Source organism: Lotus japonicus, chromosome 4 (genome assembly GCF_012489685.1).
Source record: "Lotus japonicus ecotype B-129 chromosome 4, LjGifu_v1.2".
Lineage (NCBI taxonomy): Eukaryota > Viridiplantae > Streptophyta > Magnoliopsida > Fabales > Fabaceae > Lotus > Lotus japonicus.
The window spans coordinates 2,082,670-2,105,988 of record NC_080044.1 but is presented as its reverse complement, the minus strand read 5'-3'; the positions used below and the strand labels follow the sequence as shown (position 1 = coordinate 2,105,988).

The 23,319-nt window shown below is 35.9% G+C and overlaps 1 protein-coding gene across 1 annotated transcript; it reads left to right on the top strand.

Moving 5' to 3' along the window:
- The first annotated feature begins 791 nt into the window (after nt 1-791).
- On the top strand, nt 792-2,924 carry LOC130715349 (uncharacterized). Its single transcript, XM_057565435.1, has 4 exons — nt 792-1,179; nt 1,278-1,477; nt 1,688-1,775; nt 2,293-2,924. The coding sequence occupies exons 1-4, from the start codon at nt 1,071-1,073 to the stop codon at nt 2,721-2,723; spliced, it is 828 nt and encodes a 275-aa protein (XP_057421418.1). The 5' UTR covers nt 792-1,070; the 3' UTR covers nt 2,724-2,924.
- The last annotated feature ends 20,395 nt before the right edge of the window (nt 2,925-23,319 follow it).

Genomic DNA, 23,319 nt, shown 5'->3' with positions numbered 1-23,319 from the left:
TAAACTTCTACTCATATTAGTGTTTTAAAAAAAATGTAAAAGAGTTTCTAAGTATGCGGTAAAAGACTTTGGCTGCCATGAGATTGTGAATGCATCTATCAATATCCTCACAAACTACAATGCCTGGAGTAACAAAATTCCACACAATTAAACCATTCAAACCCAGCCACCCAGGGATAACAAAAGGTGGTCCCTAAAACCAAACCCATGATTTATTCTTCCATGTCCTTCTTCTACTCATCTTTTAACCTGGGCCCCTCAACAGCATGCTATCTAGTGGGACCCCATCTTATACTACACCCACCAAGACAATTTTCCATGTGGTAGGAGACTTAACAACTGATACAACCCCAACAATTGGTCACAGAATGTCCAAGAAAAAAGAAAGTCCATTTTTTTTAGCTGAGAGTATTACATCTGTTGTTATTTGTTGATAGCAGTGATTAATCTTTTTATTGTGAGTGTAGATGTTAAAAAGTAAACAACTAATTATAAAATGTGTTTCTCATAGATAAGATTAAATTGTCAACTTCATGATTAAGAGATGAAGTGAGCAACCACTCCACTGTAACTCATACTTAAAGAAAAAGTCCTCATCAGAGATAAACGGTTGGTAACCATACATACCATACAAGGGTCCATGAAGAAAAAAAACACAAAAGGAAAAGCTGAAATTTGAATTATGTCTCTTTGGGGGCATGTCTTTCATGTCTTTTCCTCATGACTCGCCCTTGCTTTTCATTTAAGAGCAGAAGCACAATATGATAGCCATTGCAATTATTAAGTCCCCCACATATATAACCAAGGAAATACTAATAAATTTGAAAATCTAAAGTGAACACACATTTTCAGAATCCCAAGAACCACCATCCATCATTCACTTTTTTCCTCTCACCCTGCGTTGACTGACTCCAATTCTACTGTTTTCTTTTTTCTCAAACTCAATATGCAAGTTTCCATGCTCTTTTCTGTTTTCTTCCACAACTTGTACATAAATAGACCCCTTCCCATCATTTTTTAGGCACCAAGTCACACACTATACACTACCATAATTATTAAACAACAACAACATGAATGAGCTTCATTCCCTAGCTTCTTACACTAGTAGCCTCTATGGTTCTTCCCTAGCTTGGGATTACCACAACCTTGGAGTTCTCAACGCAGACAGAATGTCTTTAAGTACTATACTTTTCTTTCTCTTTCTATTTCCATCCACAAAAATGTTTATTGTATAGAGTTGGTTGCAATGATTGTTGATGTTGTTCAATATTATGCAGTGCCTGAAGCTATGGAAGGAAGTGTTAGTGCTGCAGTGTCATTCTCATCACCTCATCAAGAGACAGATTTCTCAACTGGGTATCTTGAAGATGCTTTGGTTGAGTTTGGCGAGCGAGCCAAACGTAGACGCTTGCTTCTGCCATGCATTGATGATGATGATGATCGGAGCAAGAGTAGTTCCATTGATGATCTGGAGAAGGTAGTACATGTTAACTGTTTGAGTTAATGTTTCTTCTTTTATCTGTTGTTGAAATTGTTCTTCTTCTTAGCATGAGACTGAGTACATATTTTAGTGCATGTTTGGAAATCACTCTATATAAGACAAAATCAATTTATGGGAACAAGCTTCTTAGGCTAGCTTCTGCAGAAAAGTAGACTGATATCTAACCATGGTGTTATATCTCTTCAGGGTTTATGGGATTTCAACCCCACATGGCACCAACCAGTTGAAAACTTGTACTGCATGGACCAAATAGAAAGAATTTGTGGATTTTCAGGTAAACTGCCATGTCCTGTTTGTTATGCAGACATTCATTATGATCATCAATTTGATTCAAAATGCAATTATTGCAGTCAAAACAAAAAACAGTGTACTTTTTCCTTTGTAATTAATTTATTGAGAAAAAGGAAGCCAAATTATTACAAAAGAAAAAGAAAAAAACTATGAAGGGAAATTACATTAAAAATTGATGATTGATACCACAAAATGCATAAATTAGCGTAAATTACTTGATACATAGTTGTTTTAGTTTAAGTAAAGTTTTGAATTCGAGTCCATAAATAATACATGTTCTTTGAAAAAGAGACAAATTGGTGATTGTTAGTGTTGATTGTACCACTATCCTTTATTTTAACTTGTTATATTTGGTGATAATTTTGTGGTTCGTAGACACACTAGTTCTCTTTTTTCTCATTTATACTCTCTTTTTTGTCACATGTATCACATCTTTTATTTCTCTGCCTTCTATTCTGATTTTAGGTGTTTTGATGAAGTTTTATTTCCATATTTTTCAGATGAGCATATAAGCACATTCAGGAGTAGAATCAGTGAGGAACCAAACATAGAAACTAAAACAACAGAAGAAGAGACAATGTCAGCCACTGAATCTCCAAATTCATCCTCTTCTTCATACAAAGAAGAACCAGTGACATCTAAAACCACAGAAATCCAACAAAACAAGAGGGTGATAACAAGATCAGTGGTGTATCCATTTGCATTGGTGAAACCAGGAGGAAGAGAAGGTGATGTGACCTTGAATGACATCAATGAGAGGATCCTGATGCCTCCAACGAGGCCAGTGAGGCATCCAGTTGGTGACTTCGCGTGTCGGCCATGCGTGTCCGCCGCAGACGGTCCAGGCCTTTCAGGGAAAGCAGTGGTGGCCCTTACCAGAATTCACACACAGGGGAGAGGCACAATCACTATTATCAGAACCAAAGGTTAACAATATTAAGCAATTAGAAGCAGCGTAATTTTGTGTTGTTGTTAACTTGTTATGGCTAGCTTTTGCTTGAAGCTGCAGCTTTTTGGGCCTGATTTGCTTTGATTTCAGTCCTTCTAATTGTAAAGATGGAAAGTGATATGTATGAATGTGCATACAATATATATAAAATAATTGTATCTATGTTAAAGCTGTTTTCTCAGAGATGGAGCCCCAACAACATCAACAATTATTTGAGCTGAACTGATATAAGTCTTGTCTGGGAATATACATACAGACATGTGTTTTGGGTGTATTTAATAATAGACTAATTTTATGTGAAGTTGAGATAAATAATTTTGAGAGCTCTATCATGCCCTCTCTAATTTAGAAGATTATGTTGTCTTTTTCTTATTGATTACTAAAATGCAAATTTTAAAATTTATTATTATCTGTCATATCCTTCGATTACACTTGGTAATTACTTATTAGTCAATTATAGAAGGACAGCACTCAGCAGGTGCATGGAAAAGATTTCCAAAATTATGGATTGTCAAGATAAACATGAAGATGTTTGGAAACATGTGTAATAAAGTTTGAAGTCAAAAGGAAAATGTTGTTCAGATACTTGGTAATTGTAGATAACCAGAGTAAAAAAGAAATAATTGATGTGATGTTAGTGATAAAGAGAAAATTTGAGTTTATATGAGATATTTTCACTTTTTTTGTGAGTCTAAGTATGATAGCTGAAGTTAAAATCAATTGTGTTCTCATGTGACTAGCTTCTATCAATGAGAACTAATTCTTAGAGAAAAATAAGGTGATCAAAATGCTGATAACCATTTAAAAATGTGACCTGAATTTAAGAATAAAGAAGAGAAGAGGAGAAAAGGACAAAACAAACATACACACACAAAAGAGAGCACAATGGAATTAAGGTTTACTGCCACTGTTTGGGACTTTTGATCTTTGATAAAGACACACCTTAGAAGGCATTATTTCTGCGCACTCATGACTTTATTCTTGGTCAGGGTTGGAAGGATATATATGTCTGTTACATATCATCATTTTGTTACATTAAAGTAGGGTAGACAAGTGAAAATGCATTTACATCTTGCTGCACCAGGTAAATAAAATATTTCAAAAGTTAGATTTACCAAATATAAATGCATTATTGTCACTCACTGTGGTTGATTAATTAAGAACTAAACACATCGTAACTTAGAAAGCACCTGTACTCAAATAAAAGGAACCAGAATAAAGTATATTGCTTGCAAGAAAATCTAATGTAGAGGCAGGTATCTTTTCTCCTTTCACTTTATTGATAAGATAACACTACTTTTGCATAAAAACAGACAGAAGAGATAATGCAGACCAATACATAATTACCAACTCCAAATTTAATCTGACTTTTGGTAATATAAAGACAACCTATAGCTACCCCAATACTTTTGTCTTTTCTATATTTTAAGTCTTGAATTTTCGGATGTATAAAAAATATAAATATCACATTCCAAACATTAAATTAAGTTTCTTAAAAATATATGCACATTTTTCCATCTCCCAACATTTAGATTATCTAGTTAATTAACACCTTGTAGAAGTAATCTTTCTTTTTATTTCAACTATTTTGAATCATAATCTCTTTCATCATCTAAATTAATTCTGAAACTAAAAAACTAGTAACCTTATTTACAAAATTGATTTTGACTTCAAAATTAATTATTAAAGAGATTTTCCAAACATACACTCAATAATTAGTTAGTGAAAAATACTATTAAAAAGAGAAGTCTCACATCGGTGAGTTTAGTCAAAATCATAGTATATAATTGAGTGTACATAAATTCAAGAAAGTATTAAGACAATTTTATACTCATCCATACTTACACCTAGCCCATCACACCCACCCCATCACACCCACCCCAACCCATAGCAATATTTTGGGCTTGTGCTTTCAAGTCCAACCAAATTGGTATCAGAGATCAAATGACCTCATAACCGAAGGCTATTAACTAAACTCAAACTAATGAAGCCCTGAAACTCAAGTTCCCATAGAAACGACAATCTACTTGAGTACAAGTTCGAGTGACATTTTGAGTCTGCATTTCTAAATGCTAATTATACTATTACTAGTAGACTTAGATTCTAAAGGAATATTAGGGAAACACTAAAGAACAACAACATATAACAAACTAGTAGAGTCTCTAGTGAATCTCTTAAAACTAACCTCAACTATTAGTGCTAGTCTTAATTTTATTATATTGTAGTTGTTAACACTATGAAAGCACCAAATTTCTTCATGCGCAGTTGTGAAATGCTGTGGCCTCTTCCTCACATGTCAATGACTGATCAATTTTAAACATTGCATATTGTGGACACTAGACAGTATCTAACATTGGGGCCCATGAAAGAGTATAATTGTCATATTCATTTGTTCTAATTACTAAATCAAATTTCAGTCACTATCTCTGCATGCTGTAGATCCACTAGCTATCTTATAATTTGATATTTTATTTTTAAATAATGTTTATTATGCAAAATATTCAATTGATTGGTACATCACTTAGTGGGGGCTGATTTAAGAGACCTACCTCACTTGAAGGGAACACTGTGACAGCTGTACGGCAAAAGTCTCAACTCAACATCTATAATCTGCATTTTGGTGGGGATTGAGTCATTGAGTTGGAAATGTCTATTGTGTGGATGATTTTGTCTCTTATATACCAACTATATATTGTCATTATTTAGATGAAAAAGTCTCCTCTGACTATTTCCCTTTTAGAATTAACTTCTTAATTGGACAATTTTTTTATGGATTTATTGGACCATTTGTCATTTGTTTGCTTGGGTTACCGATATCACGCTTGGCAACTCAATGATAGATTTGGGCCTTTCTTAAAGGTAAGATTTATAATGCTTTATACAATTTTAAAGAAATTTGACAAAAAATATACACATTTAAATATATCTTTAGTGCTTAAATAAGTTTTAGTCCCCTATTCGTAATTAGTTTTAGTCCTTAATTACCATCTAACGTGCATGATTTTATCCATTTTTTTACAATTAAACATTGGTTTCAGTCTGCATTTTAGAGTATTTCATTGTTAATCGGTGATGCGGCTAACAAAAGATATGTTACATTGCCATGTAAGTAGAGTAATACTATATGACTTGTAAAAAATGATCATTATATAAAAGATTATCATTTCTAGATTTCTAAGAATAAGTTTTAGTTATAGTATCTGACTTTGGTATCATTTTTTAAAAATAACATAATATTTTTAAGTGGTCATATGATCATTATACAAATTTTAATCTTAATTATTCTAACAACCATAATTTATTTCTATCATTATCACATATCATTATCACATAAGAAGACCAATATTTTGATATGATACTTCTCATATATGTTATATAAAAACTACAAAGAATAAAACTAATTTTTAAAATAAGGTTTGTATTACATTATTTTAAAGAAATTTTTTTTACCAATAATAAATAAATGGATACAAGGTGAACCCGGTGCAAAATTTTATATAAATCACAACATCTCGAGCTTGGAATAAGCATCAATGGGTGTCTCAAATATGGGAGGTATCCACATCAAATGGATATAAGATAGACTCTGATATCATATTAGGATTTGAGAAGTCTAACTAATTGACTTGAGAAGTCTAACTCAACTTTGTTGCAAAAAAAAAAAAGATAATTCAACTTAACTCAAAAGTTAACTCAAGAGTTGAGGGTTACTATACCATTTATAAAGAATAATGTTCTCTTCACACCTCCTTTTGAGGTGGAGAGAGGTGGAAAGATGAGAGATAGAAAGAAAAGAAAAAGTAAGAGGGAGAAAATATGAGATGTGATAGATAATAAAGAGTAAATGAATATAAATAAAAATAAGTGGAAGTGAGGCGTATTAAAAATGAAGTGTGAACATATCATTATTGATTTATAAATGTTTGTCTGGTCATATATATCTAACTAATATGGAACTTCTAACAAATAGATCAATGATATATTAACATATACTTTTTGTTAAAAAAAAACATATACTTTTTATCACTCGTATAACAGACACATTTTCTTTTGGTTTTTAGTCACTTCGGGTTAAAAACAGCCATTAAATTATATGTCCAAAAGATATTGGCTTAAAAATGAATATCCGAATATCATTGCCGAAGTAAATATATAATGCATGTTTGGTAAAAAAAAAAACCAGAGCGGATTAGACTAAAAAAAACAGGGCATCATCGGAAAAACGTATATTCTGCTCTCAACCACCACCATGTTCTTATCTCGATCAGCCGGGAAAGATCGTCAATGCTTAAAGATTTGAAAATCAATTCATTCATTGTTATCCACATTGATCATATTGTTGAGTGTCGAATTATCATTTAAGCATTTCTTCTGTCCACTGATGAAGCATGAAAATAGAAATTGAAAGTAGATGAACTCCTTCGTCCTAGGTGTGAGAAATCTTTCACATCACCCACAAGCTGCATAGTGATGAAACTGATTGCAAATTTTCTCTTCTCAAGGTTTTGCTTGCACACAATAATTTAATTTCTATATACGTTTGCCTAGCTAAGGTTGGTTTTACATTTCTTTCAGATGATTATGTTTAGAATGAAAAAAACCTTACTTTTAAGGTTGAACATATGGCCATGTCTGCAGGGTCCTCTATCTCTATTATTAATGTATGACCATCATAATTAAAGAGACCTGATTTGAATGAAGGTGGGTTCCATTCCATGCATGTTTGAAAATCATAATTCATTATTGTCTACTCAAAAATAGTTTTGTAGGGTCGAGTATGATCATGCTATTTTAGTTCAATATTACCACATATTGACATTTTAAGCCGAGATTGAAGCTTATTGCCTTTTTTTTTTTAGGGGATTCAGGATTTTTTTTTGTTGGGGTGAGATATAAAACTAAAAAAAATTTCATTGAATATTATATAAACTTAAAATAATAAAAAATTATTTAAATACAACTCTTCGTTCTTTTATAGTACTAAATTTATATATTATTGTAGCAACAGAGATTTTTTCAGCAATTTCTTTCTCGATATATACAACTAACAAATTTCTGAGAAGATCATCTTCAACTTTGTTGCGAAGCCGAGTCTTACAAACTTTTATTGTAGAAAAATATCGCTTTGTAGATGATGTTGAAACAGGGAGTGTTTTAAATAATGAAGCTTTGTGATAACTAAGGGACTCGACTAAAATTCTACAACAACAACATTTTTATGGGGGGCGAGATTATGACAACTACAAAAATCTATAGTCGGTAAAAATTTCAAAATTCTTGGGGGCGATGGCCTCTGCCAGCCCCTCCCTAGATACGCCCCTGGGGGCCAGCTTATTGTCATATACTAACAAACTTGAAGGTAATTATCCCTTAAAATATTTTAAAATGTTTACAAGAAAGTTTTTTTTTTTGTTTACAAGAAAGTTTAATAAAACATATGTGCAAGAAAATTTAATAATTGTAATAACTTTTTGGTGTCAATTTTTGAAATAATCATTAATTTGACATTTAGTCATTAACAATAATAAAATGGTGAACTGTTATATGTATATTTATAATTTTATGGGTAGTAGGATCCAAATTTATACTTAAATGTATTTTATTGCTAAGGGGTCTTCAAATTCCTGGATCTATCACCGATGACATGTGCACTTACACTCTGTTTGGTAGAGAAGAGAGAGATAGAGAAGAGATAGAGAAGAGAGAGTAGAGAAGAGAGAAGTTGAGTAGAGAGAAATATGTGAGAAATATAGTAGATTTAGATGTTGTTTGGTATGGTAGAGATAAAGGAGATGGAGAAGAAAAATAATGAGGTGGAAGAGGGAGAAAAAAGTTAACTTTTGATTAAAATATTTTTTTAATGTCAGAATGCAAATAGTAGCGGTTCTAAACCGCCACTACAAACAAGAAACGAAAAATGTAAAGTAAAAGTGATGTCAGAATGAAGATAGTGGCGGTTTTAACCGCCACTAAATGCACAGAATAAAAAAAAGGAGGAGCCGCCATCATTTCTCTTCGCAAAACGCGAAGAGAATAAAAAGGTGAAAATCTCCACCCTCTATTTCTCTCTTTGCTACAGTTCATGTATCAAACAAAGGTACTTCTCCCATCTCTCTCCTATCTCTCTCTTCCCTCAATCTCTTCTCCATCTCAATCCTACCAAACATAGTGTTAATTTACAACAATGAAAAATGGAGAGACACAATGTGTTCAAACAAATATTGAGGATATAAAATCACATAATAGTTCAAACTTCAAACTAAGATATCAAAAGTGCATCCTGTTTCTATTGTCACTTTGGGCTCATTGCATGCTTGCTGCTTAATTGGCTTTTCTTCGTTACTGCAATGCATCGATGTTTCTTCTCATTTGTTGTCTGTCTGGTGTCAAGTAATATAATATATGTGAGAAATCAGATATTAATTAATGAGAAAACAAAAAGGAATGTTGAAGAAAAATCCAAAATATACGTGAGTGAGAGAATATCTTGCGCTTTTGCTTTTTCAGAACATTTGCGGTGGAAAATAGATTCGGCCACTTTTTACTAATAATGGTATCCAGACCCATATTCAACCCATACACATGTCACACTGACGACACAAATGTCATGCTTTGACGTCAAAGGGCCATTCAAGGAAATTCGAGTTTAAAACTCTAATTTCTTTTTCTATTATACTTGTTTTTTTCAATTTTTCTTGTCCACATAAATTCCAATTCGAAGGTCAAGGACTTCTCTTCAGGTCGGGTCCATCTCTTAGAGTCTCCCTGTTATGCAAATTCAATTTCATAGCCCAACACTCAATTTTTCTTTGCTGGCGGAGGCAATGGTGTTCCGGTGGTCTTTGCCCCTTGTTGTGGAGTTGAGCTTTTTAAGAGTATGTTTTGAAACAGATTGTTTGCAGTTATTCCAGTAGTGGAAACTGAATTATCAAGATAGTTGTTACTTGGACTGAATTATGACTAATTGCAGAGTTTTCATTTCGCTTTATGCTTCTTTTGATATTATTTTTGTAAAATTATTGGGTAATTCTGTGGCCGATTTTCTGGCGCGAAATGCTTTCACCTTCGCCAATGAGGTTTGGTTGGAAGAAATTCCTTGTGTTGATGATCATTTGTTGAAGTTGATATATTAGCTTCTATACATCATTTGGTTTAATGATATTTGGTCTAAAAGGCCTCTTATTTTGTTGTTTATCAAAATTTTAACATGCCATTTCATGGCACTGTATACTTAACACAATGTGTTTCGTTGTTTAAAAGAACAATTTCTTGCCTATCCAGCATTTGGGCAGGTTGTTGGGCCTTACCCTCTCTCGTTGGTAGTGTTAGCTTTGGGCCTTTGGCCTGTTTTCAATACATCGAAGCATCATTGACAAAAAATAATTAGAAAACAACTTATTAATGTATATCCCTTTTTTGATTACTGAAATCATGAGATGCCTCACACAATTGACACAACAATAATTTAATTGTGGTCTGTTTCAAAAAAACAATTATGGTCTAAACTTTAAACTCTAAAGGCAGCTATGCTATGCTATTATAAAAAAAAAAAAAATAAAGGCAGCTATGCTTTTTTCTTTCTCCACATGAAGATTTTTTCGTCCAAACCCTAGTTACATGATTTGATCCAAAGTTTAGATAAAAAAAAAGTAAACGACCAAAAAAATCACTTTCCTAAAATGAAAACCTAATCAAAATTTCAAACATACCGTGATTTGTTCAATCAGCTATATATAACACTTCAAAAGAAAAAGGTTAATTTTTTTTTTCTAAGACTTGAATCTAAAATGGTTCCCAACAAAAATAAAAACCTCTTTTTTCTTACCTTGAAATTTTTTATTTGATTTAAAATGGTCCTTATAACATCATAAAGTTTATGTGACAAATTTTTTTCCTAGTCACTGGTCCACATAGGTTTCCAAGTAGACTTTTCTCATCTATTTTAGTCGTTCCAAAATTTCTTCCATCTAATTTAGTCAATCTCCTCCATTTTATAATCATCTCGATCAACCCAGAAGTTCATATATTCATCTTTAAAACCCAGAATTTTCACTTCTTCCTCCTCCCACCCATCACCACACCACCAAATCTCCCTTATGACTCTGTTTTAACAAATTGAAAACTTTGATTTAAACAAAAAAAATTGAAACATAACGAAACAAACTAAACAGAGAAAGGAGAAAAATAACTTCAAACTTTGTTTTTTACTTTTCAAAGTTCATAGAAAATAGATTGCGCGTCAAAAATTGAAGGTGAAGCAGCAATTTGACTTCTTCAAATATTTCCCATTTGCCTCTCAAGAGAACGAGAGCAGCGCTAATCAATGTCTCTTTGGCTTCATTCGAGACAAACCTTAACCAATTTTCCAGTTTCTCCTATTCTCTGTTATGTTTGTTTCATTAAAGTAAAAAATAAATTAAATCAAAAGTATCAATTTATTGAAATAGAGTCATAAGACGGGTATAGGTGGGGGTGGTGTTGGGCAGGAGGAGGGAAAAGAAGAAAAAGATGATGAAGATGAAGAGAAAATTCTGGGTTTTTAAAATGAATTCCTGGATTTTTTGGGATGAACATATGAATTGTTGAGTTTTGACTTTTGAAATGATTATAAGAGAGAATGATTAAATTGGTTGGAATAAATTTTTGAGTGGCCGAAATAGATGTGCAAAATCTGCATATATGGAAGCATATTTTGACGAGTGATTAGTAAAACAATTGTCACAAAAGTTTTATGATGTCATAAAAACTATTTAAATCAAACAATTTTTTTGAAGATTACTTAATTTTTAGGTGCAGCAACATTTTTAACACCACATTTAATGTAGCAAGAGCTGGGTATTTTTTGTATGTAAACACTTTATCACACACAATGTGATGTTAAGACACTTTGTTAAGAAATTTCTTACATCACACTCTCCCTGATAAAGTGTTTATATATACTGCATTTGACAAGGCCACATCATCGCCTAACTTGCACGTATGTGCGGCTCTTGGATGTTTATAAAATTTGTAAGTTAATGATGTGTGTTGTTTTATGATCAGTGCTGTTGTTTTTTTCTTTGATTAATTTTATGATCAGTTTCATGCAGAGACCCACGGAGAAAGAATCATTATATGATTAATAATACAAGATCAACACATCAATTCTGTATCCAAATTCACATTTCTAGCAGACAAGGGAAGACTTTCCCATTTAAAATAGTATGGAATTCGATCATCACATTTTCCAAGCCACGGATCAGAGTGAGGAAGTGCTGAACTTGATTTTATTCATCCTGATCATCAATCTTGTTACAATGAATACAGAAATTGAGTAAAAAAAAACAGAAAAACAAAGTACTCAACAAAACTTGTATAGGTTGAAAATCCTTCTAAAATGAATTTTGAAGCTAAAATCAATTTTGTGTGAAAACTAGCTTCTCAGTGCCAGCGGAGGAACTTTTGCGTGCAGGAATTGATTCTGATAAAATAAACACATACATACATCCTATAAAACCGCAAAATTTATAACACAGATGCAAAATAAACAAAATGTTGATCGAACTATTCTAGTTACTAGATAGATTGATTAATGTAGCTGGTCCCCTTGCTTTCCATGTTCTTGTTGCTTTCCATGTTCTTGTCTCCCAGAACCCAACCCAGTTGTCCATTTTGACCGTGGTCAATATATAGTAAGTTTAAGGGGAATCAGGAACTGAGAAGACCGAAGAGGATGCAGAAGTAGTTCTTGTTGTTTTGGAATGGTGGGAAATGGAAGTGGTACTGGTTTTAGAAGCAGAACACAAGACACAAGAAGAAAACAGCATTTTGAGGATCCTCTTGAGAATCTGTCCTCGTTCAGGGACCAATCGAGGTGTAGCCATGTTGAAATTAAGAGGGAAATTGAAGAAAAAGCAGAGTGAATGTGAATTTGAATGTGAATTTGAATGTGAATGAATGAGTTTAGTTAATTTCAGTTAAGAGTGCCGACTTGGTTTAAATACGTGAGTGTAGAGACCGCGTAAACCGAGTAAGCGAGAAGAGATGTGTACTAGTATTCATTTACTTTTGAGAATGAATGGTTTGGTGATATAATGATATGGTATGTATGTGTAAGAAGACCACGACGACCCATTCTAACTAATGGGAGCCAACTGCCAATTGAACACTTTCTTTTCCATAAATTAATTGTTCTAGTTCATATTGTGATATTGAAGTCTCAATAATCAAATGATATGGACATCATTATTATAAGTTAAATGATTTGTTTTACATTATATTTGTCTTCACATTTAGAAATTGTAACGCCTACTTTATGCAGCTGAAAAGACAGGTTAATCGTGATATAGAAACTAGTCAGTCAAGAGTAGGAGATTAGTCGTTGGTACAACAAGCTAGAGCGGCTAAATGGAGACAAGTGTGTATTTGGCTGGAAAATGTTTCCGAATAAATTCGAAGATTTGGGCATAAATGAAGAAGATATAATGGGGCTTCAGGATATTTTCACGTGCAAAATAACCACGTGCTTAGTTCCTTGATGATAGGAAATGTGGTCTCCTACTCATAAATCAGCCGAAGTAAGGAAAAACAACATAACAAAAGCTTACAGGCTGACTAGGAGAGACAAAGCACCAGCACCCCACAATTTATCGACACTTGCAAGAAGCAGAACGTGAGTTAGTAGTTAAGTGTTTGTCAAAGCTTTAGTTAGCTTAAAAATAGGGGGAATGACTTTTGTAAAAATACAACTCAAATAACGAATACATATCTCAAATTTGTCGTACTTTTCCTTTGCCATTAACTTTCTTGCCTTTAGATTTTCAACACTTTCCCTTATTTTCAGCTTTCTTTACCGCTTTTCAACCTTTAATTTCAACTTTATTTCCAATTGTTTTAGCCTTTATTTATCATTTTTAGTCGTTCCTTTAGTTAATTAGATCTACTTCGTCATCAATATCCGATAGCAATCACTAAAAGCTTTTCAAAATGACCTGAAAACCTGCATTGAGGAATATAGTCTCTTCCTCAAGTATTCGCTTGATTAGAGAATTATTACATTATTTTTCCACCAGTTGACTCAAAGAGCTACCCTAGACCCATATTTAGTTGAACCAACAATTTCTAATATGTTTTATCATGCAAGAGGTCACTTGAGCTTGAAGCGTAGAAAATGCAAGAGTCCACCTACCATATGTTGAAATTTAACTCTATTTTAAAGAATTAACGGCAACAAGGAACGAACCATGTACCACTTAGTCATAATGACTCTGATACCATGTAAAGAACAAATTATCCCGACATACAGATTATGCGATACATGATCAACATATGCTTATTGTGACAATTTCTGACCGGTACAATATGTAGAGAATTAAATAAAATATCATCGCGGTTTTGAAACACTACAATATTTACCAAAAATTTATGTATTTTATAAGCGGAAGTTGAAACTCCCACTAAGCACTTTTCTTAACACTTCGTGCTTAGCCGCAGTCGAAAATCGTTGTTAAACGTATATGTCAAGCGAATGTCGTGTTTTGTGAGAGTCTACGTTTAAGAACTTTCTCCCAAAAGTTAACTCATGAGTGATAATTGTTTCACCCTATATAAAAACATTCTTAGTGTGAAGTTTGCTGGATTAAACATATATATATATATCGGTAAATTCATTTATAAGTGACCATATAAATAGATCTAAAATACACTCACATATTATTTTAATATTTGCTTAGGTCTAATGATATCTTAAAAGCTATTTCAGGGTGTGAGAACTGTTCCAACTTTTATAAAGAAATTAACCTAAACAATTAAATATTTTATCTAGTAATTTTTTTTAGAACAATTGATTCATATATTACAGTATGTGATATTCTTGCTATGCCTTTTGGGCACATTTGAATAAGTCATGCTTCATTGATTTGGGAATTTAGGCTTCAGGTCCCTACCAAAATCAAGACACGGTTGCTAGGACAAGGTCGGGATGCCAAAAGCAAAAGGTCTCTAGATTCAGAGATTGTACGAGGAGTTTGAACAAGTCATCATGCTCATGTCATTTTTCCTATTTTTTATCATCAATAATTAATCAATATATTATTATGTTGTAATCAGCAGCATAATGTTTTTTCAATCTAAGCTTCTTGACTAGATAACTAAAACTTTTAATTATTTGAAGTTAAAATTATCAATAATTCTATACAAGCAAATAACGTGTATACGTGATGTCCAAGTATTATTTTAAATTTGTGGTCAGAGACATCATTACCGTATTTCGAGCCAAATTAGTCATGCGGTGTCCCTTTCCCCCATGGAGACTCGTGGCCAAAAGAGCAAAAAAAAGTATTATTTTAAGTTTTAAAGTACTCGTAAGGCGCATAGTATCATTGTCACATGATCTTATTTTATTAACATTTTAGTTGCTATGATTTGAGTACTAATGTTTGTGTTGATACTAAAATAGTATAATAATGACCAAGTATTATAGAGATTTGGTGTTGATGTTGGAATCTTCTATATATATTAGTAAAGCGGACTTGAAAAAAATAGTGTCATTACAATTAATTACATTCACTTGAAAATAGTCTCATTACAATTAATTACATTTACTTGAAAAAATAGCACGATTGCAATTAAACACATTCAGTTACTTTTTGTATGTAGTAGCACAACACCTACGGGCAGAAGGGAGAAGGTATTTGAAGAAAAGTTGCAGTTACAATTGGAAATAATATCATTGCAATTGTTACATTCACTTGAAAAAATAGCATCATTACAATTAAATACATTCAGTTACATTTTGTATGCAGCACCACAAAGATTGCAACTAAATACATTCAGTCTTGAAAAAATAGTCTCATTGGAATTAATTACATTCACTTGAAAAAATAGCATGATTGCAATTAAACACATTCAATTTCTTTTTGTATGTAGCAGCACAACACCTACGTGCAGAAGGTATCTGAAGAAAAGTTGCACAAGTTGCAATTAAAATTAACATTACGTTACACTTGAAAATAACACCATGCAATTGTTACATTCACTTGAAAAAATAAAATCATTGCAATTAAAGAAATTCAGTTACATTTTGTATGCAGCACCACAAAGATGAAAATAAAATAAAAAACGGTAGAAATTGGCAATGTCAAGAACCTATCCATCTACCAACATTAAATTCAAAAATGCAATGTATTATACTAAATCGGGCCCTACTCCATATCTCTATATAAGCAAATCACTCACACTCAAATCATGCATATCTTAGACTCCAGCATCCTATGTTGTTACTGCTATGCGCTGATGTGGCCGGATGAGAAAACTGGCAGAGTTAAAAGTACCGGATCCACTGCGTTCTCATTGTGTTGTATGAAGGGGAAGGTTCAGCTACCTTATTTACCCAAACCCCCTACTCTCCTTCATGATTTGATCACAGATAAGGATCCTAGGTCGAAGAATTTCAAGGAGAACATAAGAAAGTACAACAGCATGTTTGCTTTCACATCTATGGGAGGCAAGGTTCAGACAGCTATTAATGATGGTAGAGGCCCCCCGCAGTTTTTTTTTTGAGTGGGCAAAATTTTCATCGGATAGGTTCATTACTCCCCAATGCAGGTCAATCGCCCAAGTTTGTGCAGCTTTACATCTATTGATACACAAAATGAGGTTCAAAATAGAATGAAAAATCTGAGGTATATATTTTTTTTATCATTTTATATGGGCCTTTTTAATTCAATTTTTTTAATCTAACTGTTTTAATTTCATTGTTTCAGTTCCAATCGAAACGGTGGAGACCTTGATTTGTCCGTAATTGAAGATCTCAAACAAATGGTTGACAGATATAATGTCCTTGCCTGTGTCTTTAGACGAGTGATAGACCAATTGACTTCTAATGGTGGATCTCAAGTTTCTCTCCGTTTATTCAGAGGTAGAGACAAAGATCCCCGCACTTATAACATGCCTACTGCTGATGAGGTTCTCATTGTAGGAGATTTTGATGATTTGGAGTACGGAAGGGATGTTTTGGTTAAAATGAACGATGGCTATCTAACTAAGATTCATGAAACTCATACTGCCTTCATCCCTCTGCAGTATCCTCTTATATTTCCTTATGGAGAAGATGGTTTTCGTGAAGATATCCCCATAAGTGATTTATTCCAAAAAAATGGGGAGGTATAAGAGGCACAAAGTTTCTATAAGGCAATTTATATCCTTCCGACTACAAGAAAGGGCTCATGAGTATGAGAATGTTGTCTTCTCTAAAAGGCTATTTCAACAGTTTGTGATTGACACCTGCACCATGATTGAAGCAAACTGTACCGTCCTGGACTCTAAACTAGATGGTCAGGTTCCTACCGGAAGGTCAGGCTGCCCTCCGGAGTTTGGGCTGGACAGGTGAAGTATGGGCTTACATACTAGAAGATTAATGTGAAAGCCCACTCCATTACGAAGACATCCAACCGTTGATAAGGAGGCAACCCGACCGTTGATCACACGCTTGGTCAAAGGTCATGACTGTCGCTGACCAACACAGTCTGGCACCAAGTCAGCCGACCAGGTAATGAAGGGCTTCCTTGACGGACGGGATTGATTCGCAAGTCAACCGACACAATAGTCATTACACCCCATTTACGGACATGACCGGTCAAATTGTAATGAATACATTTATTAGGGTTCAGAGGTCGGCCTTTTCTAAAAGGAAGACATCCCCCTCCTATGTAGATCATCTTCGATACACTGAATAATACTCTGTACGTTTCCTTAGTCTTTTATGTTTCCGACCCCTCTAGAAACCCTTGTCGGAACATTGGCGCCCACCGTGGGGCCCGATAAAACATACCGGCTTCCACAAGAGTTTCTTCATCCCCTGCCCTACCGTCGCAGCCTAGCCGCCCAAGGCTACGAAAGGTGATGTCAGGGACATCGTTCATCTCAGCAAGTATGGAACTGAAGGCTATCCGTAAATCCTGAGGGAGGATGTGCAAACACCATGTAAGTATAACACCAAACTTCATGCCGTCAAAATATTCACTTTGTTTAGCAGGAAGACTTCCGTCGACAACAGGCATGTCGATGTCAAGAAGGTATGTCGCTACGATCACTACCTATAAGGAGGGAAGAAGTCGACCGGAAGAAAGTCGACCGGTTGATCCAGATGCACAACCGTGGAGGAATTTCATAGCATGCTTGCACTTGGGTTTAAAAGCAGGAAAAGAAGGAGGGTACGCCGCAAACGATAGCTGACAATGAAGCTCTTCCATCTGCCCACAAGCAAAGGTAAACTAACTTGGTAAGATAGTGTTTTCAATTGAGAACAGGAATAGAGTAACGCTGTGATCCTTCAAAGGACCTTCATATTTCGACCAAATCCATGTCCAACCATTGGTTTGAGCATAATAAACGCCCAGAAAAACAAACAAGGAACATACAATTTTGAAGAATACTAAGAAGTCAAACAATCATGCGTTCATGATCTCCGCCGACTCCGGTCGGGCGTCGAGCCTCGTCACCTAGTCCCCGACTAGGTGCATTGAACCTCCGCTGACCCCGGTCGTGCGTCGAGTCTCACCGCCTGGTCCTCGACCAAGTGCATCTCTTCTCCGCCATGTTTGGCGTCGACACCGCACTACTTGGTTGCTCAACCAAGTGCGTCGCTTCTCCGCTAACTCAATGTTTGGCGTCGACACCGCACCACTTGGTTGCTCAGCCAAGTGCGTCGCTTCTCTGTCAACTCAATGTTCAACGTCGACACCGCACCACTTGGTTGCTCAACCAAGTGCGTCGCCTCTCCACCAACTCAATGTTCGGCGTCGACACCGCATCACTTGGTTGCTCAACCAAGGGCGTCGCTTCTCCGCCAACACAATGTTCGGCGTCGACACCGCATCACTTGGTTACTCAACCAAGCGGCGTCGCTTCTCCACCAACTCCATGTTCGCGTCGACACTGCACCCTTGGTTTCTCAACCAAGTGTGTCTCTTCTCCGCCAACTCCATGTTCGGTGTCGAGGTCAAAAACCACTTGGGTACTCAACCAAGTGCGTCGCTTCTCCGCCAACTCCATGTTCGGCGTCGAGGTCAAAAATAACCTGGTTACTCAATTAAGCATGTCACGCATGCTGCTTTGAGTAACCTGGCCTACTGCGTCGTCGCTTCTCCGCAAGTGGAGATTTCAAAATTTGCTTAATTGAAAGCTCAAAATGAAATGAGTGAAAAAGAAAGAGAAAGTGTTTAGTTTGATGGAGAAGACCAATCTCGCGGGTCCCAATAATCTGAAAAGGTGAGGAGAAAAGAACGAAAACAGGAGAGAGAAGGCTGGCCAAAGAAGGACGAGGTCGATCAGAGCCGACCATGGATGGTGGAAGTCGACTATTAAAGCACATGAACTATGAGAGAGGAGACTGACCATAGAAAGAGGAAGTCGACCGGAGCGGTAGTGGAGGAGGTCGACCGGTGAAGCGCAGAAACCAAAAGAGAGAACAACAACCGGGAAAGAAGGAGGTCGACCGGTGCGGAAGAGGAGGAGGTTGACCGGTGAAGTACACCGACCAGGAGAGAGAGGACTGACCATGAAGGGAGAAAACTGACCGTTGCAACGCACGAACTATGAGAAAGAACACCAACCGAGAAAGAAGGCCTTCCAAGAACACCAACCGAGAAAGAAGTTCATCCAAGGACTCCAACCGAGAAGGAAGGTCTTCCAAGGCCAACATGACCATGCATGAACCAAGAGAGAGAATATTGACCATGAAGGGGGAAGGTCTTCCAAGGCCAACATGACCATGCATGAACCAAGGGAGAGAATATTGACCATGAAGGGGGAAGGTCTTCCAGGGCCAACATGACCATGCACGATCCAGGAAGTAGAAGACTGACCATAAAAAGAGGTAGCTAATCGTCTAAACCTACATTAAGGGTGACCGTGAAAATTTAAACCACAAGGGGACACAGGGGAAGAGGTTGCAGAGCATGTAAAAGTAGCACATGCAAGCTCTCTCAAGGCTTTGCGGCTAAAGCATTTAGCCACAAGCCTTGGGGGACTGTGTACCGTCGTGGACTCTAAACTAGATGGTCAGGTTCCTACCGGAAGGTCAGGCTGCCCTCCGGAGTTTGGGCTGGACAGGTGAAGTATGGGCTTACATACTAGAAGATTAATGTGAAAGCCCACTCCATTACGAAGACATCCAACCGTTGATAAGGAGACAACCCGACCGTTGATCACACGCTTGGTCAAAGGTCATGACTGTCGCTGACCAACACAGTCTGGCACCAAGTCAGCCGACCAGGTAATGAAGGGCTTCCTTGACGGACGGGATTGATTCGCAAGTCAACCAACACAGTAGTCATTACACCCCATTTACGGACATGACCGGTCAAATTGTAATGAAAACATTTATTAGGGTTCAGAGGTCGGTCTGTTATAAAAGGAAGACCTCCCCCTCCTATGTAGATCATCTTCGATACACTGAATAATACTCTGTACGTTTCTCTTAGTCTTTTATGTTTCCGACCCCTCTAGAAACCCTTGTCGGAACACACACAAATTGTCTTTTCTACGTCGTAATCAAAACTTGATACGGTCAGATTATTTAAATGGATTAGCAGAAGCAATTGATAAGGGAGAGATGGATCCTTCTTCAGTTGGAAAACGAATTATATTGCCCCCATCTTTCACTGGAGGTCGCCGCTACATGTTTAACAACTGCCAAGACGCAATGTCTATTTGCAAGAAATTTGGGTACCCCGACCTCTTTATCACTGCAACATGCAATTCTAGATGGGGTGAGATCCAAAGGATTGTACGAGCTAGAAATTTGAAGCCAGAAGATAGACCAGATATTTGTGTAAGAGTTTTCAAGATGAAACTTGATAGACTAATGTCTGATTTAAGGAAGGGATCCATTTTTGGGCAAACAGATGCAGGTAAAGTATTACAAAAATATTCCTTTTTTAATATTTTTTTATATTAAAATAATTAGTTAATTACGTCAAATTCCTACTATGATTTTATTTCAGGGATGTACACAGTAGAGTTTCAAAAACGTGGTTTGCCCCATGCCTACATCCTTCTGTGGTTAAAGTCCCAATATAAGATGAACTCTGGTGAGGCTATAGATAAGCACATATATGCTCAATTGCCAGATCCTCAAAAGTATCCAAAACTATACAAGGCAGTATCTTCATTCATGATTCATGGTCCATGCGGCGTTATCGATCCTAACTCTGTTTGCATGGAGGGTGGAAAGTGTTCAAAGCATTTTCCTAAAAAGTTGCAGAACTGCACAACAATTGATGATGATGGATTCCCTATAAGAGAAGGAAAACTGGTATTTCAGTTATGAAAAAAGGTGTTCCTTTAGACAATTCATTTGCTGTTCCTTACAATCCTATGCTTCTAATGAGATTCCAAGGCCACATTAATGTTGAGTACTGCAACAAGTCTAATGCAATCAAGTATTTATTTAAATACATCAACAAAGGACCTGATCGTGTCAATGTTCAAATATCTTCTGATGGACAAGGAACTTCTAATGCTGAAAATCATGATGAGATTAAGCAGTACTATGATTGTAGGTTAGTATAAAAAAATAATTTATAGTTAATTTGAACTCTTGCTATTTCTTAACTCCTCTGTTCTTAATTTTTTTTTGTTAATGTGTCTATAAATGTAGGTATTTAACCCCATGTGAAGCAGCGTGGAGAACTTTTAAATTTGACATTCACGACAGATGGCCTCCTGTGATGCGTTGGGATATCATTTACCAAACCAACAATGTGTTCTATTCGAAGATGATGATGATTTGGAAGAGGTAGCCGAGAAGTGTGCATCTAAAGAGACACAATTTTTAGCATGGATGACAGCTCAGAGTTTAGAGATATAGAATAATACTTATCCTGATGTGAATAGTTTATCTTGCTCATTCTGAATTCAAGTCACTGCTTGATTCTGAGCTTAGCTCCCCCTGAATCTAATACTTGATGAAAACGTTAGTAAAGTCTAGATTCTGAGCTAAAAAATATAAGAGTTCAGAGTGAGAAGCTTATGACATAGATGAAAAACGAATAATCAGAGCGCATAAGTGATCAGAGTCATGGACAAGGTATCAGAGTCTTGGGTATCAGAGTCAACTTAGAATCACTTCAGAAGAAGTGAAATGTATTCCTTGTATTTGCCCAGTGACACATCTATGGTCATGAAAGTGGAACTCTTAAATTCTCCAAAAGAAAAATAAATCACACTAACACATCTTACACATCAAAAACTGGGTTTACTCCCCCTTTTTGTCATAAGCAAAAAGCTTGGGGTGTGAAAAACTTAGCTTGAAGTACAAGGTACTCCCCCTTAGAGAAGGTCTAAGTTTAAAGAAAATGAAAACGATGTAAGAATCAGAGTTAGGCGAAAATAAATAGAAGAGTTAATGCAAGGGATGAACGTTTACCACCGGTCAAGTGAGTAAATAGAAGGGGTCAGTTACCAAGAACTTAACCTCGAGAAACTGTAATAGCATTAACTTTCAGAGAGAAAGTGAAGCCTATAAAAAGCGTTGGAGAGAAAGGTAAGCTTCACACCTCGAATAATTTTCAGTAAGAAAAAAAATGGCAACATACAACGTAGCACTAGAAGAGCTGAGGAAGAAGGCCTTTGAAGAGGACTTGTTCCTGAACATCAGGCATCCAGAGGGTGCAACGACCATCGCGGAGCTGACACGGACACTGCTGGAAGAGGACCTGCGTCCAGAGTTGGAGAGAGACCTGAAGGAATTTCTTGCCTTCGTGGAGGAGGTGCAAGAACTCAGCCGGCTTGAACTCAAGCTGCTGGAAGAAAAAGAAATCTTGGAAAAGAAGCTCAGGACTTCAGAAGAGATTCTGGAGAAAGATGAGCTAAAAGTCAGACTCAACGACATCCAGCATGTACTGGATCGTCTGGAAAAGGATAGGTCAGAGCAGCGCCAGGAGTGCAGAAGAATGAGGAGGGATCCTCCATTCTAGATTATATGATGTAAAGAAATATGATGTAAACATAGAACAATGAATAAAAAAGACTTTTGCAAACATATGTGACATAAGTATATAGATATATATGCATATATAATCACAAACGAACAAAGGAGAATAAATAAATAAAAAGAACCAGAGTTTAACAAAAGGAAAACAAAGTTAACGAAAAAGAAGAAAAAGAAAAGATCCTAAAAACTAAGGTTTGTCAGTGCGTCTCAGAAGTTCCATCATCATGTGCTTCATCTCAATCAGCATGGATTCATGAGTGTCAAGACGTTGTTCCATGATGTCGAGTCTGGATGAGCTTGTCTGAGTAGAGCTGGAAGGAACATTCTGAGCAGCTTGAGGTTCTGGAATGGAAGCAGAAGCAGCAGGAGTAAACACAACTGGTGCAAGTCGCTCAGCCTCAGCCTCAGCTTCAAGATGCTCTGCCTCAAGTCTGGCTTGTTCAGCCTGAGCTGCTGCTTGACGTGCAGCTTCTTCTGCTTGTTCTTTCTTTCTCTTGGCTTCTTCAATAGCTTCAAGAAGCTTATTTCTCTGTTCGAGTTCGTGAAGAGCCACCCTCCTAGCAAGCCTTTGCTTTGCAGCCTCAATGCTCTGACTGCCCTCTG